The 18,018-nt window shown below is 40.9% G+C and overlaps 1 protein-coding gene across 1 annotated transcript in view; it reads left to right on the top strand.

Annotated features, from left to right (window-relative positions):
- LOC117533716 (astrocytic phosphoprotein PEA-15) overlaps positions 1 to 18,018 on the top strand; it is a 46,604-nt gene that overhangs the window by 26,340 nt on the left and 2,246 nt on the right. Inside the window, 1 exon segment of the mRNA XM_034197611.1 lies at positions 17,200 to 17,374. Within this exon segment, the coding sequence (XP_034053502.1) occupies positions 17,203 to 17,374 (172 nt within the window). The 5' untranslated portion in view covers positions 17,200 to 17,202.

The raw sequence follows: 18,018 nt of genomic DNA, 5'->3' as shown, positions 1-18,018 counted from the left end.
AGCAAGATTTTTATATTTCTAGGATGGCAGATAGAAGTTTCAATGCACTAAATGGGAAATGAGACATTTCAGAAAACATCATTTGTAATCGAGAGGTTTTGTGTTGGAAAAGCAGCTAAAACAACATCAAAAATCGACCTATAAAACCAGATCCCTGCCCCTATATGTAATCTGAACATGTTTTTCTTTGTCCTTTGGATACACTGACCTTTAAGACCTCCATTAGCACTCTTCTGAGAGCACAAAGCCTCAGTCAGTTCTGCCTTCAGCCTTTAATCAAGTTTCATTCACGCTGAGCACGGGACTGTATGAGGTTTGATTGACCGAGCCAACATAATGATAGATTTCTTTCCATCAAGTATGCTTATTGAAAAATGCATTTACCTTATTGTGTATGAAATCCATGTTGGCTATTACACTGTGCTTTTGATTGACTGAAACTAGAGGCCAGTTGCATGGTAACAGTAGCTGCTGAGGATTTAAAGGATAAAGCCAGTGGTCCAGATTTCAATCGTATTACAGTATCCTACACAGCAGATGGATGAGCCCAGTTGTCATGGAAATGATTTCCTGAACACTTTAAAACTTCAGATATATGTCAACAAATTGAATGAAAGATGGTACAATGTGTTTGTCCAACGACCATTTTGTCTTCGACTCGCCAAGCCCTTTCATTCTTAATGACGAATCAAACATTTGAAACGGGTCACAAATCTGTATTTTCATTTTTGTATGGCTTTATGATTTACTGAAATGGTAAATGGACTGTACTTATATAGCGCTTTATCCAGAGTTTAAGACCCCTCAAAGCGCTTTACATACTACATGTCATTCACCCATTCATACAGAGCAGTGTACCTCACTCTAGGACCTAACATTCACACACCGTTAGCCATCGGGAGTAACTCAGGGTTAAGTATCTTGCCCAAGGATACATCGACATGTTGACTGCATGGGCTGGGATCGAACCCACAACCTTCTGGTTGAAAGACGACCGCACTCCCTCGCAGCCACAGTCACCCTGACAGATGGATACTGTAGTTTTTAGAAAGCGTTGTTCAAAAGGAGTAAGATGTGCATGTGTGGTGGGCTATTTTTAGCCATGGATTATTTCTAGACGTCAGACAACAGTCTCTTTGGTTGGTCGATCACTTTAGTCCAAATTCAACAATGATTTGATGGTTTGCCAATACATTTGGTGCAGAAATTCACGTCCCTTCTTTCTTGTACCAAGAATTTGCCCAGTAATCTGGTTTATTACTAAATATCTGTGAATCAAACATCATTCACATCAGCCTCAGCCGTATTGTGAGTTTAGTAGTAAATACAAATGTATTAACAGTATACCTAAACACAAGCACGGTAGCGTTGGGTTGCCATGTCAGCTACCTATTTCCAATCCTGCTAACGTTCCCAACAATAGCATTTGTGACATTTATATTGATTCACTTGTTCAAACATGTCCCAAATCACGTTAATGAAATAAAGTTACCGAGCTCATGAAAAAGGCTTCGCACAAATGCACCCAAATCAAAAATGAGTGATTTAGACAAAATATATTTAAATCAACTGCACTATTTTTACAAGCAGCAAATCTTCTTTTCTCCCAATGAAAAATGGACCATTGGCCTATATTCTCCGGCGCTTCACGGCTTCTCCCCAGATTAGCGCCTCCACCTTCCCTCTCTCTCTCTCTCTCTCTCTCTCTCTCTCTCTCTCTCTCTCTCTCCGTCTCTCTTCTCTCTCTCTCTCTCTCTCTCTCTCTCTCCTCTCTCTCTCTACTCTCTCTACTCTCTCTCCTCTCTCTACTCTCTCCTCTCTCTCTCTCTCCCGATTCCTCACGCTCTGGGCTTTGAGCTGATGAGAGCTGGCAGTGCTCGCCGCCTCAGTGGACATGAGGCCGTCTGTAAGGAAAAGGACCTCCTTATTTCTCTCCATCCTCTAACCCCCTCTCATCCCGCCCCCCCCCCCCCCCTCTCAAACCATAATCCTGTGCACAACATCCCTCCCTCTGCTCTTCCTTTTCCCTAAGATATCCCTCTTTTCGCTGTCCAGGCTTGTGGTGGGAATGGCAGTTGAGCGGTGCAGTAACTCGACCGACCGGACGAGGGTTAATCCCGCGGTAATGGGGAGGGGAATCTCTTCCAAAGCATGCAGAAACGGCAGGATTTACAGAAAGGGGGCTAGAAGGCCAGCACACGTGAGCTTAAGAGAGAAAAGACAGGAGAGTTGGTGTTTTATTTGGCGACTGTACACAGGCAGCGAGAGATTAATGGTCAGACATCAATAGTAATGTTTACCGGCAGCACAATGCTCCTGTGATGGTGTCTACTATAAAACCTGCCCTGTTTCTGTGCTGTAGAGACCCCCGGGATGCATACAAAAACAATTATGAAGAAGGAAAGTATCAAGCAAAGGCAGAGAAACGATGGAAAATAAGGTAGAGACCAAGAAGTAGAAAGCACCAGAAAAGGAGTGGCATTTGAGGATGATGTGGAAGGCACATGTCAAAACCTCGGAGCAGTGCGTTTGACCTTTCAGAGACGGGATTGTAGTTTGATTTGAGATGTCCGTGTGTGTGCGTAAAAGCTTGTACCAGAGCAGCACAACGCTTAATGGCATACTGTAATGGCAACGTAAATGTCATCTGCCTCATTTTAACCCCTCGTTTTAAAAGAACCCGTTTTTAATATCCAGACGTCTGACTGAGTGCTTCTAACTCAACTGTTAGCTCATCATCCGGTTTGAATAAATCATACCATGTCCATTACTGAATCCCTTTCATATTTCCAGAAATGTGATTATTGTAAACTGAGTCAGCTAAATTGTGATATTTGCCAGCCTCGAAAGTGCATTACCTAATAGTGGTGGAGTATTGCACAGTAAGTAAGCATACGCTGTTCTTAAGTACAAATTAGAGGTAATAACTCAAGTACAGTAAAAAAGGCTTCGGAGATATCTGGATGAACTCTTGAGTATGATGACGCTACTTCATGTTGGCAGGAATCAGTTGTTCAGGAATCTGCTAATACTACGACATGAAACATGCCATACCCAATCAACTAACACTTTTATTTCACGACGGCTAAAGACACATATTTTTTAGATTAGCTTTTTATTAGCAACCCCCCACTTTAAATGTTCTTTTAGTCTTTATTATTTACCTACTTTTATATTTATTTATATTTTATTTTATATATTTATTTTATAGGTCTTAATCTTTGTATTTGTATTTCTGTTGTACCTATATGTTCACTTTGTTTTGTTAAGCTTAATACAGTGTAATCCTAAATGAAATGTAACTGCTGCATCCTGAGAATGTCATGTAAACGGATTTGTGATAAACAGATGTCGTTGGAAGGGGGTTTTATGACAACCACAGGAAGACACGATGAGTGGAAGGAATCTACGATAAGGGGTTATCTGTATATCCCATTTGTTCTTTCAGGGTGTCCGCGGGGTCTTAAAAAGTATTAAAAGTTGATAAATCAATTTAGCGGAAATGAAGGCTATTAAAAAGTATTAACCGGTATCTTCCAAGGTATCACATTTTGTAGCTTGTTTTCAAGAAGTATATGAATGGTCCAAAGAGGTTGTATTCTACAGTCTGCCTGAATGTAATCATTGCGTAGGTGTGAAGTGTGATTCTGTGTAGTTTATTTATGGCATCCCGTTGGGTTTGACGTCATCTGAACAGGACATCGCACGCTCACTGCTTGATAGCGCGCGGAGGTCTGTTTACGCCGGTTGTTAAACAGCATCGTTATGGGGAAATGCAAATGGTTGGAAGATAAGGAGGAAGGACAATCAATACTGTATATAGTCAATGTGAGGTACAGTGTGTAACCGGTTAGAACTCAAAGTGGCGATGAGGTCTGAAAATGTATGGAAAGTGTCTCAAAAAAGGTCTTAAAAGGTGTTACATTTGACTCCAGGATTCCTGCATATAGCCTGTCTTTGTAGAGTGTGAGGTTTTGCATACAGTGCCATGGGGCACCAGCTGGCCTCACAAAATGTTGTTTGTAATGTCAATAACCTTTGATGTCTTCCTATAAGGAGGGTCTGTTTCAGACAGAACAGGGCACTCTCTTTTGGGGGTGTCACTGCTTGCAAGCATTAAATGAAGATCTCAAAATACTTTATATCGATATTGTGTTTCTTTGCATATTTGCCTAACTCATCCTTTACTCTAGACAGCAGCTGATTTGTTGCGACGACAGTTTTATGGGGTTTTATTTTATATTATATTTGATAGTCTTGCATCGACTCAGTTGTCTTGTGTCTTATCTGACGGAGGGAAACCATTATTTATTTATTTTATTATCATACCTTTTACCTCCTTGTGTCTATTGACCTGATCAAGTGTTATATTTTGCTGCATGTACCTTTTAACAAACAAACAAATAACTGTTGTTGTGTCATTTTGTAAAGCACTTTGAGCTGCATGTGTTGTATGACAAGTGCTATATCAATAAAGCTTTATTATTATTTGATCATTTGGTAAATTCTTTAAGATGTCAACCAATGCCAGAAGCAGGACATATATAAAACTCCCATTGCCCCCAACTTCCTCTGTCAGAAAGGGAAAAGGAGTCACAGCTGCTTTCTGTAGTCCAGCGGTGGATAAAGCTGATACACGGCGATGTGCAGCGAGGCTTCGTGACCCCTGTAGAGAGCGGACAGTGTTTCCTCCTCGCTCGCTGTCGTCTGTTTGTTGTTTGTTGCCATTGGAAAGGAAACCCGCAGAGAGGCACATTGGATCGCTTTCGTGCTTCTGGCATTGAGAACTGATCAATGTCCGACTGTGGCTTGAGAGACAGTCAGATTGGTCTATGAGCATGTGATTCAGTGTACTTCCTGCCTGAAACCACAGTATTTGCAGGAAGAAATTCAGAGAACTGTTGTAGCAACCTCAAACAGGAAGTTCTAGTTTGGTTATGAGTATGTTTTTAAGCTAGGCATTTATTATGTATTTCTTTAGGTATAATGTCACCTCTAAATCACATTCACTCATCTTGAATAATGAGAAGTTGAAATGGATTCTTGAACTATGTAAATAAGCGTTTGAGGACAGTTGGGACTGGCATCAGTAGTATGGAAAATTAGGTATTGTGAAAACCAATATTTAACCAATTTCTTTAGTTCAATCTGTCAACATGGCAAGAAACCACATCCAGTCAAATAAGTTCCATGTGTGACCGAGGATAGCCTATCATTACCTGATCTAGAATGACTCACTGCAAACAACTCTAGGATACAACCCAAAAACCAAAACTAAGAACAATTTATTTTGCCATTTTTACCCATGTGCATTTTTACCCATGATTTAACCACTTGGTTAGGGTTAGGGCATGCATACCTCAATACTTCTGCTACGCTATAGATTTAACTGTAACCTGAGTTAAGTTTTAAGTTGAGAGCCAATATATAAGAATTGTACAAATGCTCTGCCAACAAAATGGCACCCACAGATACCAGCACTCAGGTATTATGAACATAACAGCGTCAGCTAAATGCAATGTAATGTCATATAATAACAAGTACAGTGCAATGCATGCTGCCTTAAAAGGACTCTTAATGCATGTATTAACGTAAGGTACATCCAAGCATTCATGGATATTATATATGTACCGTTGGATATTTTCTGAATAATGTCTCTTATTGAGAATCAGAACGAGTGAATTTGAAAAGACAATTAGTTTCAGGTTTCAAAAATGCAAAACGATATAGACTTCTGACCTGAGAGGTAGATTTTTGGAGGCGGACAAACGCTCCGAACCACAGCTGTGAGCTCTTCTGCCTCCCACTCTCTAATCCTCACCCCCTGCTGCTCCTGCAGGACTGAAGACACATTCTGAGCGAGAGGAAGATGGTTAATGGCACTGAGAGCGATACATATAGATTAAAAGACGGAAAGCCAAAAGAAATATGGAGACGCTAACATCCCTAAAACTTGCAAACGCGTTGCAGGAATTAGAGAAAGTTTAACGAGGTAATTTCTCATTTGTTATGTATTGTAATGGAAATGCCGTACATGGACAGTCGAACAGATTTCTTTTAAAGTCGACGTGAGTTTCATGGGAGATATGAAGATGGAGAGTGGGAGGGACTCCTACACTCTCAGTTCATTTGAGTTAAAGAGAAAAACAAATACTGAGAGAGAGAGAAGGAGAGCATAGGAGGCTGTGAAATGTCAGGGTTTATTTAATAAGAGATGTAATGAGGGGGATCGAGACTAACTGCTTCTACTCGACGAGTAAAACAAGAAGCAACACAAAGGAGCGGGAAGTAGAAGAGAGTACGACGAGGTAGGGAAGTTGTGCATTATTTAATCATTTACCACATGTAAAATCAATCAACTGTAGTTTCATCACAAAAAATAAGGGTGTACAACATCATAGGGCTGATCAATAATCGTATTTTAATCGCGCTTACGATTATGGCTTGCAACGATTACGAAAACAACGTAATCGAAATAAAACGATTATCTTTTTATTATTATTACTTTTTTTTTTTTTTTTTTTTTTTTTGTTGCTTTTCCAGTTGAATTAAACTTAACGTTCAGGGTAATCAACTGTTAAAAACATACTGTTCAACATTTTTTTCTACAATAAATGGATGTTTTCAAAGTCAATGAATAATCGCATTTAATAATCGCAATTACAATTAATTGACCCAAATAATCGAGATTATGATTTTTGCCATAATCGAGCAGCCCTAATAACATCAATCTTTAAAAGGAATAACAATAAAACAGTGATATCAGCCAATGAAGAGCAACTTCGCTAATGGAAAGGAAGCAGTCCAGTTAATGGAAAATATAGAATAAAATATGCATGCACTGATAGTTCAAGCAGTTTAAAGATTTTTAAGTAGTTTATTTTAATCAATGTTGAAACAAGGCAATATTACCTTTTGGGCATCTCTATCCAAAACGGCCTATATCAAAAAAATAACAGCTCAAATCAAAATGCATATTTCTGGCAAAATCAAATGTCAACAACGTGGTCAGTGGTGGGAGGCTGTGGCTCAGTGGAAGGGGGCTGGACTTCAAATCAGGGGGTAGCAAGTTCGAGTCCCACTGCAGTCAGCATGTCGTTGTGTCCCTGAGACACCTCACCCCAAATTGCTCCTGTGGGGATTGTCCACAGTATTGAATAAGTAAGTCGCTTTGGATAAAAGCGTCTAACAAATGACATGTGATGTAATGTCAGTAAGTAAGTGAAAGTGTGCAGCGTGGGCCGAAATATAAAAATGAATATTCCAAATGTATTTCATTATGTTTTCTGATGGAGTCTAGTGTTTGTTGTCCACAGATTACGTGTTATTGACCACTTTTTTCTGTGGATTGATATCACTGAATATAGTCCCTTGTTCCTCCTTAGCAGCGGTCTGTTAGCAAGTATTAACAACCTCTTAAATGTCCAAATTGACCAATCAGAATCGAGTATTCAACTAAGCATTATTGTTCAGCATACACACAAAGTAATATATCAATTCAAGTGCCAGAACGTACTAGAACTAACAACAACAACAACAACAACAACAACAACAACAAGAGGACAATACATGAGGGGAAGGAGGGATGTAGCAAAAGCTGGCAAAGACACAGGTTCTGGAAACATTGAAATGAAAACATTACAACAGTCTATTCCTCTTTTCAGATCTCAGTCGGAGAGATTTTTGAGCTGCTATCCCAGTGCTTTGGTTGCCATGGTGAAATCTAAAGGCTTGTCTCCATGCTGAAGTCCAGCACAGTTGGCCAGCGCTGTGTGTGTGTGTTTGTGTGTGTGAGTTGTTGGTGTTTATGCACGGCTTTGATAAAAAAGAGAGTTGCGTAAGCATGTAAATGAAGCAGAGTGTCACGACGTCTCATATTGTCTTCCTGTGCTCACTCACATATGTGTGGACAGTGATTTCCTGACACCTTTATTGAATGTGTTATCACCACCGTGGTTATTATGAACCAAAGCGGGTGTTGTTTGTAACAACATGCAGTGTTTCTTTGGTTGCAAATTGATTATAATCCCAGAAAATCCCTCGAACGTCACACTTTTAAACGAGTGTGAGCTTTTTTGGAGTTTGTCAATCACCCTAACGAGGTCTTTTATTCTGTGAGGAGGGGAGGATGGTCTCTGCCCTGTCGCTAGGTAACAGTCTCCAGGCCTAAAGGCAAAGCTAGGCCTGGTATCCATGGCAACGTCATTGGTGTGGAGGGTGAAAGGAGTTTTGGTTGTGTATGTGTGTTTCTGTGTGTGTTTCCGTGTGTGTACATGTGTGTTTGTGTGTGTGTGTGTTTCCGTGTGTGTACATGTGTGTGTGTGTGTGTTTCCGTGTGTGTACATGTGTGTTTGTGTGTGTGTGTGCTCACAAAAGAGCTGTCAGCAGGTTGATTATCTAAGCAGGAGAAAATGGAGCAGTGAAAGTGTTATGAAGTTGATAAATGGAAAATAAAATAAGAGATTTGATTTCTGTAAAGTGCTTTCTAAGATTTCCTCACAGCGTTCAGACCGAGGTCTTTCTCATTGGCTCTCGGCATTATCTGTATTGCTCCACACTGACACTGCCTAGTCAGGACTGCATTCATGAGCTCGATGCAACATATTGATCAAACTGCTGCTGTGTCGTCTCTAAATGAGCCTGCATGCTGTGTATGAAAGACAGGCATTAGGGTGAGGATCGAACAGGGAAAGAGACGAGAAAAGAGAGGAGAGGAAAAGAGTGATGAAGGGAGAACAGTGGGTCTCGTCTGGATGGATAATGGCTCCATTTCACAATGTATCGCTCACTGTGGAGGATGTGGTTGGGGGGGGTTAACAGTTTAGTCACGGAGAGGAAGAAGACTGCTTAGCATCCATTCATGCCATGAGGGCTATGGAGTTCATCAACGACAAAACTATAGTGCTTAAGTAATTCAAGCTTTTTTTAAGTATGCTTAGCTTAGCTTAGCATAAGGACTGGGAATGTAGGTAAACTGGTGACTTGTTGTCTTGTTTTTTTAGCTTTCTAAGGAAAGAGCGTGGCTAGCTGTTTCCACCCGTGTACAGTATTTATGCTAAGCTAAGCTAGCCTAGCTGCTGGCTGTAGCTTCATATTTAAAAGACCAATATGGGCGTGATATCAACCTCCTAATCTCACATCTAGCAAGGAATTACAAACAAAAAAGTAACTCTCTTGATGCCCGGGTGCCAATGTTGTTCATGAGCTCCAATAAACTCAGAGAAAACTGTGAGAAGTATTTCTTTTGCAGATTGATCACAGCTTCAAAACATTTACTGCTTATCCAGAAGTTTCGTCACTAATGAACTTCCATATTTAACCAAACCCACATACATTAAGAATAGTTATACATCTATATTGGAGGGTATTTTCTTACTGCTATTATTTTATTCCATTGGTTTCATCCCAAAAACATTCTTTAACATGTATTTGCATTGCTCAGACTTATTGAACACTTTTTGATGTATAGCAGATATTCACTTTTGAATCATACATTTAGTGCCAACTCTCTATTTATACACACACACACACACACACACACACACACACACACACACACACACACACACACACACACACAGAGGAACGAGCAGACAAAAGCACGTCTGTGCATGAGAATGTGAAGCACAGTGGGTCTCTATGTATGGACGCAGTGTCAGGCTCGTCCGAAGCGGGGGGGGGGGGGTGTTAGTTTGAGGGGATTTCACAAACTCTTTTTACTTGGTGTGCATGATGACTGCAGTGTCGCACAGGAACTGAAAGAAGCAAATATTTCTTTCAGTTTCGCCGTTTTTGTGTCACTTTTTTTGCATAAATGCTGAGTCATGGTTGCAGGGAAATGGATGTGACATTTCTCTATGACCACTATGATAGAGAATCACGCAATAACGGTGCTTTCATTTATTTGTATATATAATTGTTGTCTTTGTAAGAGGAATCAATCACCTCCCATTAACATGTTATACTCGTTTCTCCTTTAACAGCAGAACAAAGCAACATGTCACCAGGACACCTGTATTGCATATGAATCCGAGTTATGACAACAAAATGTATAAAGTTATAATAATGACAATGTTTCTTGTAACTAAATATTGCTTTGTTTGCAGAATATTAGCGACAAAGCAATATTAAATAATGACGTTTTACTTACACCTTATAACAGGAGAAGAAACCCATGAGTGAGATCATCTGTACAGAAGCCCAGTTAGGCCAAAAAGAAAACATTTAAACAGAATTATGACATTATTATTAATGTATTCATCCTTTGGCTAAGTGGCTATCAGAAAATGGGGAAAAACTAATTATTTTTTGGCAAGTTTTGTCACATTTTTCTTTTAAAAATGTACTTTGTGGGCTTTCAAAGCTGTCGTAACATTTCTTTATTTGAAGCATGGCCATCACTGATAGTTTTTGATGGAAACATCTTTATTTGTTGGTTGGGTAAGAGTTAAAGGTGGGAGGCAGGGGGAGGGATGTGAGCGAGGTGGTGGGAAAGAGAGAGGAACACTAAGTACAAAATGTAAATGTAGCCACTCTATCCATTGTTGTTTTTTGTTCACTCTTCTCCTCTAAAAGTACACAAAAGCAGCGCCAGTCTATTGTGGTGCAAAACAGAGAGCAGGCAGGGCGACCTGGGTCGAGAGGGGCCACACACACACACACACACACACACACACACACACACACGTATTCTCTCTGTCACACACACAATTCACTAGCTGTGAGTGGAAGCGTTCAAACACACATTCATTTAAATTCATGCGCACACACACATACTTGCATTTCAAGCCAGGAGCCACACGCACACACACACTCACACACACACAGTTGTATTCATCTGAGTTAAGGTGCATATCCCTGCTCGCTCCCACGCACCGCTTTGTGTTGATGGAGCAAGTTGCTCTGGTTAGAGAGGAGATGAATGTGAAATGTAAAACTGAAATGAGACACATCAGTCTCACACACACACACACACACACACACACACACACACACACACACACACACACACACACACACATACACACACACACACACACACACACACACACTCATTCGCCTCATGCTCTGTAAAAGCGCTCTGTCATCTTCGTGCCTTCTCCCTGAGGCTGAGATTATGCCTCAGACAGACCAAACTAAATGCCACCAATTAGCCATTAGAGAACAGACAAACAAATCATGACCCAAAGTAATAATAATAATACTTTCAATTTGTATACTATAGCGCCTTCCAAGAGACCCAAGGACGCTTTGGGACTGCAGCATCCCATAATATGCATGCTGCCTTGAAGACTCCTTCACCGTTTGTCAGTACATGTAAACCTACTCTTTCAGTCAGTAACTGGAATTGTTGATTTCTTGTCAGTTTTTTTGATTGAATTTGCCTTTTTTCCCATCAATTCCTATTTGTCTCTGTGAGCATGCTAACGTTGATAGCATTGTTGCACCATCAAATGCTTAATCTGTAGTATCTGGTGCACAGTTAGGGGGCGCCCTCTGGTGGCGGCTACATGTAACAGCAGCCCGTGTTATATAGGTCACAGCTCTCATCGCAGAGCCTCTTCTGGGCTTTCTGCACGCCGTGTTTATCTGCGAGGAGAGCGAGGGGATCTGAGCTTCGTGCCATTGCCCATAATGCATTGCATTGAGCGGCAGCCTTCTCGCCAGCTGCGAAGATGCCAGGAACGTGCGGGGGGTTGGTGTGTGACACAGAAAGAGATGCATAATGTTTGTGGGAAGCTTATGTTGAGGAAAGGGAGGATGCAACTTGTAATGCTACGCAAAGTTGCCAAAGGGCCCCTGAGCAAAGGAATGGATCCCTTAAATGCAGCTGCTTTTAAGTGACCTTAATCATTTGCACATAGCTAAACCGCTGCCTGGGGAACAATCTCAGCTAGATGTTGGGAGACCAAGCTTTTGGAAATCCTGAGGCAGCCATTCGATTGGCTGTGAGGCTGAAACAGTTGGAAGTATTTTAGTTTTTTTTCCACTGTAGCATAATGTCATCCCACTATGCCTCCGCCTTTTTCTAGAAAACGTTTATCCTTAAAGGGGCCATACGCTCAGTTTCAGGTTCATATCAGTTTGTAGTGTCTCTACTTTAAAGAGTCCTCTCCTGCTGATGTTCAGGTGTATATCATTATGTAGTGTCTCAACTTTAAAGAGTCCTCTTCTGCTGATGTCCAGGTGTATATCAGTATGTAGTGTCTCTACTTTAAAGAGTCCTCTCCTGCTGATGTCCAGGTGTATATCAGTATGTAGTGTCTCTACTTTAAAGAGTCTTCTCCTGCTGATGTTCAGGTGTATATCAGTATGTAGTGCCTCTACTTTAAAGAGTCCTCTCCTGCTGATGTTCAGGTGTATATCAGTATGTAGTGTCTGTCTCTACTTTAAAGAGTCCTCTCCTGCTGATGTTCAGGTGTATATCAGTATGTAGTGTCTCTACTTTAAAGAGTCCTCTCCTGCTGATGTTCAGGTGTATATCAGTATGTAGTGCCTCTACTTTAAAGAGTCCTCTCCTGCTGATGTTCAGGTGTATATCAGTATGTAGTGTCTCTTTAAAGAGTCCTCTCCTGCTGATGTTCAGGTGTATATCAGTATGTAGTGTCTCTTTAAAGAGTCCTCTCCTGCTGATGTTCAGGTGTACATCAGTATGTAGTGTCTCTACTTTAAAGAGTCCTCTCCTGCTGATGTTCAGGTGTATATCAGTATGTAGTATCTCTACTTTAAAGAGTCCTCTCCTGCTGATGTTCAGGTGTATATCAGTATGTAGTGTCTCTACTTTAAAGAGTCCTCCTGCTGATGTTCAAGTGTATATCAGTATGTAGTGTCTCTACTTTAAAGAGTCCTCTCCTGCTGATGTTCAGGTGTATATCAGTATGTAGTGCCTCTACTTTAAAGAGTCCTCTCCTGCTGATGTTCAGGTGTATATCAGCATGTAGTGCCTCTACTTTAAAGAGTCCTCTCCTGCTGATGTTCAGGTGTATATCATTATGTAGTGTCTCAACTTTAAAGAGTCCTCTTCTGCTGATGTCCAGGTGTATATCAGTATGTAGTGCCTCTACTTTAAAGAGTCCTCTCCTGCTGATGTTCAGGTGTATATCAGTATGTAGTGTCTCTACTTTAAAGAGTCCTCTCCTGCTGATGTTCAGGTGTATATCAGCATGTAGTGCCTCTACTTTAAAGAGTCCTCTCCTGCTGATGTTCAGGTGTATATCAGTATGTAGTGTCTCTACTTTAAAGAGTCCTCTCCTGCTGATGTTCAGGTGTATATCAGTATGTAGTGTCTCTACTTTAAAGAGTCCTCTCCTGCTGATGTTCAGGTGTATATCAGTATGTAGTGTCTCTACTTTAAAGAGTCCTCTCCTGCTGATGTTCAGGTGTATATCAGTATGTAGTGTCTCTACTTTAAAGAGTCCTCCCCTGCTGATGTTCAGGTGTATATCAGTATGTAGTGCCTCTACTTTAAAGAGTCCTCTCCTGCTGATGTTCAGGTGTATATCAGTATGTAGTGTCTCTACTTTAAAGAGTCCTCTCCTGCTGATGTTCAGGTGTATATCAGTATGTAGTGTCTCTACTTTAAAGAGTCCTCCCCTGCTGATGTTCAGGTGTATATCAGCATGTAGTGCCTCTACTTTAAAGAGTCCTCTCCTGCTGATGTTCAGGTGTATATCAGTATGTAGTGTCTCTACTTTAAAGAGTCCTCTCCTGCTGATGTTCAGGTGTATATCAGTATGTAGTGTCTCTACTTTAAAGAGTCCTCTCCTGCTGATGTTCAGGTGTGTATCAGTATGTAGTGTCTCTACTTTAAAGAGTCCTCTCCTGCTGATGTTCAGGTGTATATCAGTGTGTAGTGTCTCTACTTTAAAGAGTCCTCTCCTGCTGATGTTCAGGTGTATATCAGTATGTAGTGTCTCTACTTTAAAGAGTCCTCTCCTGCTGATGTTCAGGTGTATATCAGTATGTAGTGTCTCTACTTTAAAGAGTCCTCTCCTGCTGATGTTCAGGTGTATATCAGTATGTAGTGTCTCTACTTTAAAGAGTCCTCTCCTGCTGATGTTCAGGTGTATATCAGTATGTAGTGTCTCTACTTTAAAAGAGTCCTCTCCTGCTGATGTTCAGGTGTATATCAGTATGTAGTGTCTCTACTTTAAAGAGTCCTCTCCTGCTGATGTTCAGGTTTATATCAGTATGTAGTGCCTCTACTTTAAAGAGTCCTCTCCTGCTGATGTTCAGGTGTATATCAGCATGTAGTGTCTCTACTTTAAAGAGTCCTCTCCTGCTGATGTTCAGGTGTATATCAGTATGTAGTGTCTCTACTTTAAAGAGTCCTCTCCTGCTGATGTTCAGGTGTATATCAGTATGTAGTGTCTCTACTTTAAAGAGTCCTCTCCTGCTGATGTTCAGGTGTATATCAGTATGTAGTGTCTCTACTTTAAAGAGTCCTCTCCTGCTGATGTTCAGGTTTATATCAGTATGTAGTGCCTCTACTTTAAAGAGTCCTCTCCTGCTGATGTTCAGGTGTATATCAGCATGTAGTGTCTCTACTTTAAAGAGTCCTCTCCTGCTGATGTTCAGGTGTATATCAGTATGTAGTGTCTCTACTTAAAGAGTCCTCTCCTGCTGATGTTCAGGTGTATATCAGTATGTAGTGTCTCTACTTTAAAGAGTCCTCTCCTGCTGATGTTCAGGTGTATATCAGTATGTAGTGTCTCTACTTTAAAGAGTCCTCTCCTGCTGATGTTCAGGTGTATATCAGTATGTAGTGTCTCTACTTTAAAGAGTCCTCTCCTGCTGATGTTCAGGTGTATATCAGTATGTAGTGTCTCTACTTTAAAGAGTCCTCTCCTGCTGATGTTCAGGTGTATATCAGTATGTAGTATATCAGTATGTAGTGTCTCTACTTTAAAGAGTCCTCTCCTGCTGATGTTCAGGTGTATATCAGTATGTAGTGTCTCTACTTTAAAGAGTCCTCTCCTGCTGATGTTCAGGTGGTATATCAGTATGTAGTGTCTCTACTTTAAAGAGTCCTCTCCTGCTGATGTTCAGGGTGTATATCAGTATGTAGTGTCTCTACTTTAAAGAGTCCTCTCCTGCTGATGTTCAGGTGTATATCAGTATGTAGTGTCTCTACTTTAAAGAGTCCTCTCCTGCTGATGTTCAGGTGTATATCAGTATGTAGTGTCTCTACTTTAAAGAGTCCCCTCTCCTGCTGATGTTCAGGTGTATATCAGTATGTAGTTGTCTCTACTTTAAAGAGTCCTCTCCTGCTGATGTTCAGGTGTATATCAGTATGTAGTGTCTCTACTTTAAAGAGTCCTCTCCTGCTGATGTTCAGGTGTATATCAGTATGTAGTGTCTCTACTTTAAAGAGTCCTCTCCTGCTGATGTTCAGGTGTATATCAGTATGTAGTGTCTCCATGCTTTAATGTTCAAAAAGTATTTTTCTCACACTGCCTGTTCTGCAGCACCTCTTTTCACCCTCTGTCTGAAACCAGAGCCCAGTCTTCTCGGATTGGTTAGCTGGCCAGCTCTGTTGTGAATGGTCGACTGCTTAGACCCCCTTATCATGTACAATGTACAATCATGTAGGACTACCCAAATAAGACATTTCAAAACCATGTGTGGAGACATTTTTTACACTTGACGGTTGACACTACATTTTAAAGTTACATAATCGGCAAACTATTTGATATTCAAAAATAATGAGTGCTAAATCGCTTGTTCTATCAAATGTCAGGGAAAATATTCTTTATAAAAAGTTCCCAGAGCCCAAACTGACTGATTAGTAAGGTTTACCTCATGCACCCTTAATAGATTATATATATTATGTACTTTGTGATATCTGCAGGAACATAAAGGTACTTGCTGTACAGTATCTGTATATGAATATGCATATGAGTAGCTCGACCCAAATCTGTTGATACCCGAGGTATGAGATGGCATCTGGATCTGTTTTCTTTGCTTCGTCTAAACGGCTGAAAGGAGCCTCACAACACGCCCGAATCACGTCTGTTTTATCGTTTTCCAACCAGTTTCTGCCTGTTTTTAAACTCCTCACATGCCAACAAACGCACTCCCACACACCCAAACACACGCAGGGCAAGACCACCCATTGCTTTACACTCGCCTGATTTGTACCCACTGCATGCTTATGTTCTGAATCCTTTCACCACTGTTCCTCTGTTAGGTCTAAATCTGAAATCAAGCCACGTACTCAAGTATCTTCGCTGCATGCTGAGCAGTCTGTGATCTATTTCTGTCGAGTAGGATGGCTATAAATAGGGAACCACCTGTCTGAACCTATTGTTCCGCAAATCATTAGCGTGAACATTAATGAGAGCAGAAACTCTCGCAGGAGGACTTGCTTATTATCCAACACACAAAGAATAAGCCAGATTTGACAAACACCTGTTTAATATACAGAAGCACAGGCATGTAGTTCTTCCATGTGTCCACTAGAGGGAGATAGAGAGCCTCATACATGTCTATTAGAGTTGATTTGATGTGTTTTCCCCCTTTTCACTCATAATATTGTTGATACATTTATACTTTACTAGCTTTAAAAATGTATTTTAAGCAGAGTTAGAATAGACGAGGCTGTTCTGTAGTTTTCTTATTATCAACATATCCCATGAAAAGGCGTTCATCTATTGCCTTTTTTGCTCCAACCCAATTGGTTCCCACTAAATATGAAAACAATAAAACGCCCACATGTATATAGTTTGATTAAAGGTTCAGGAATCTCCTTACATTTTGTAGCCTCTTATTTAAACCCTATTTTACTCAAAGAGGTTTCTTTTAGTTAGCTGTGATTAATCCACATTTGGTGCGATAGTGAATATTTCAAGTACCGGGACGATGTGTGTGTGATTGAGTCAGAATAACTGTGTATGCTCTCTGTAGTGAAGAGACATGTCACTGTGCAAATGTCCCCCTTTTGGACGTCCTTTATATGACCTTTTTTGACAATCCCTGCTTTCAGTTACAAAATTGAGACGATTGACATAATATGTTCTCGGTCTCTGTGCTTTCCATCCGTCCCCTACAGTATGTTTTTATCATTAGCTAACATTTCCTAACTTCCCATTCTGGAGTGTGGGAAGTAGGTGGGCTGTTTGCACACAAAAAAATCACTGTTTTTTTCTGTTGTTGCTTTTGAAAAGCTTTAACGTTTCCCCTCTCTTTTGTGTGGAGCAGACCATGGCGGAGTACAGCTCTCTCCTCAGCGACCTGTCCGAGAACATCACCAACGAGGACTTGGAGCAGCTCAAGTCCGCCTGCAAGGAGGACATCCCCGAGGACCAGAGCAACAACATCACCTCCTCCAAGGAGTGGTTCAGCTACCTGGAGAAAAACGACAAGCTGGCCCAAGGTGAGACACTCAGAGACCTGATCCTGCGTGTCGAATCATCAATCAGATGATAAAGCTCCTCTTATTTTCACATACAATAGGCCTTAAAGGTCCCCTCCTATCATACTGCTTTTCATCAATATATTACAGGTCTCAGATATATACAAAACATGTCTGAAGTGTTTGGTTACCTTGGTTGCTGATTGGCTAACGGTTACACAAGCCCAAACACCGTTATGACATCACCAAGTGGCCAAAATCTGATCAGCTCATTTTCAGACAGGTTTTTATAGAAATGGATCAAAAAGAGAGAGAATCTTTGTTCCTGAAACTTTCAGAGTCTCTTTCCACAGAGGGGACACATGGTGATGTAGAAGAGACATGAAGAAGAGGGGACACATGTTGATGTAGAAGAGACATGAAGAAGAGGGGACACATGTTGATGTAGAAGAGACATGAAGAAGAGGGGACACATGTTGATGTAGAAGAGACATGAAGAAGAGGGGACACATGTTGATGTAGAAGAGACAGGAAGAAGAGGGGACACATGTTGATGTAGAAGAGACATGAAGAAGAGGGGACACATGCTGATGTAGAAGAGACATGAAGAAGAGGGGACACATGTTGATGTAGAAGAGACAGGAAGAAGAGGGGACACATGTTTG

Source organism: Gymnodraco acuticeps, unplaced genomic scaffold, assembly GCF_902827175.1.
Source record: "Gymnodraco acuticeps unplaced genomic scaffold, fGymAcu1.1, whole genome shotgun sequence".
In the NCBI taxonomy this organism is placed as follows: Eukaryota; Metazoa; Chordata; class Actinopteri; order Perciformes; family Bathydraconidae; genus Gymnodraco; species Gymnodraco acuticeps.
Note: the sequence above shows the minus strand (reverse complement) of the source record. Positions and strands in the feature narration are given on the sequence as shown.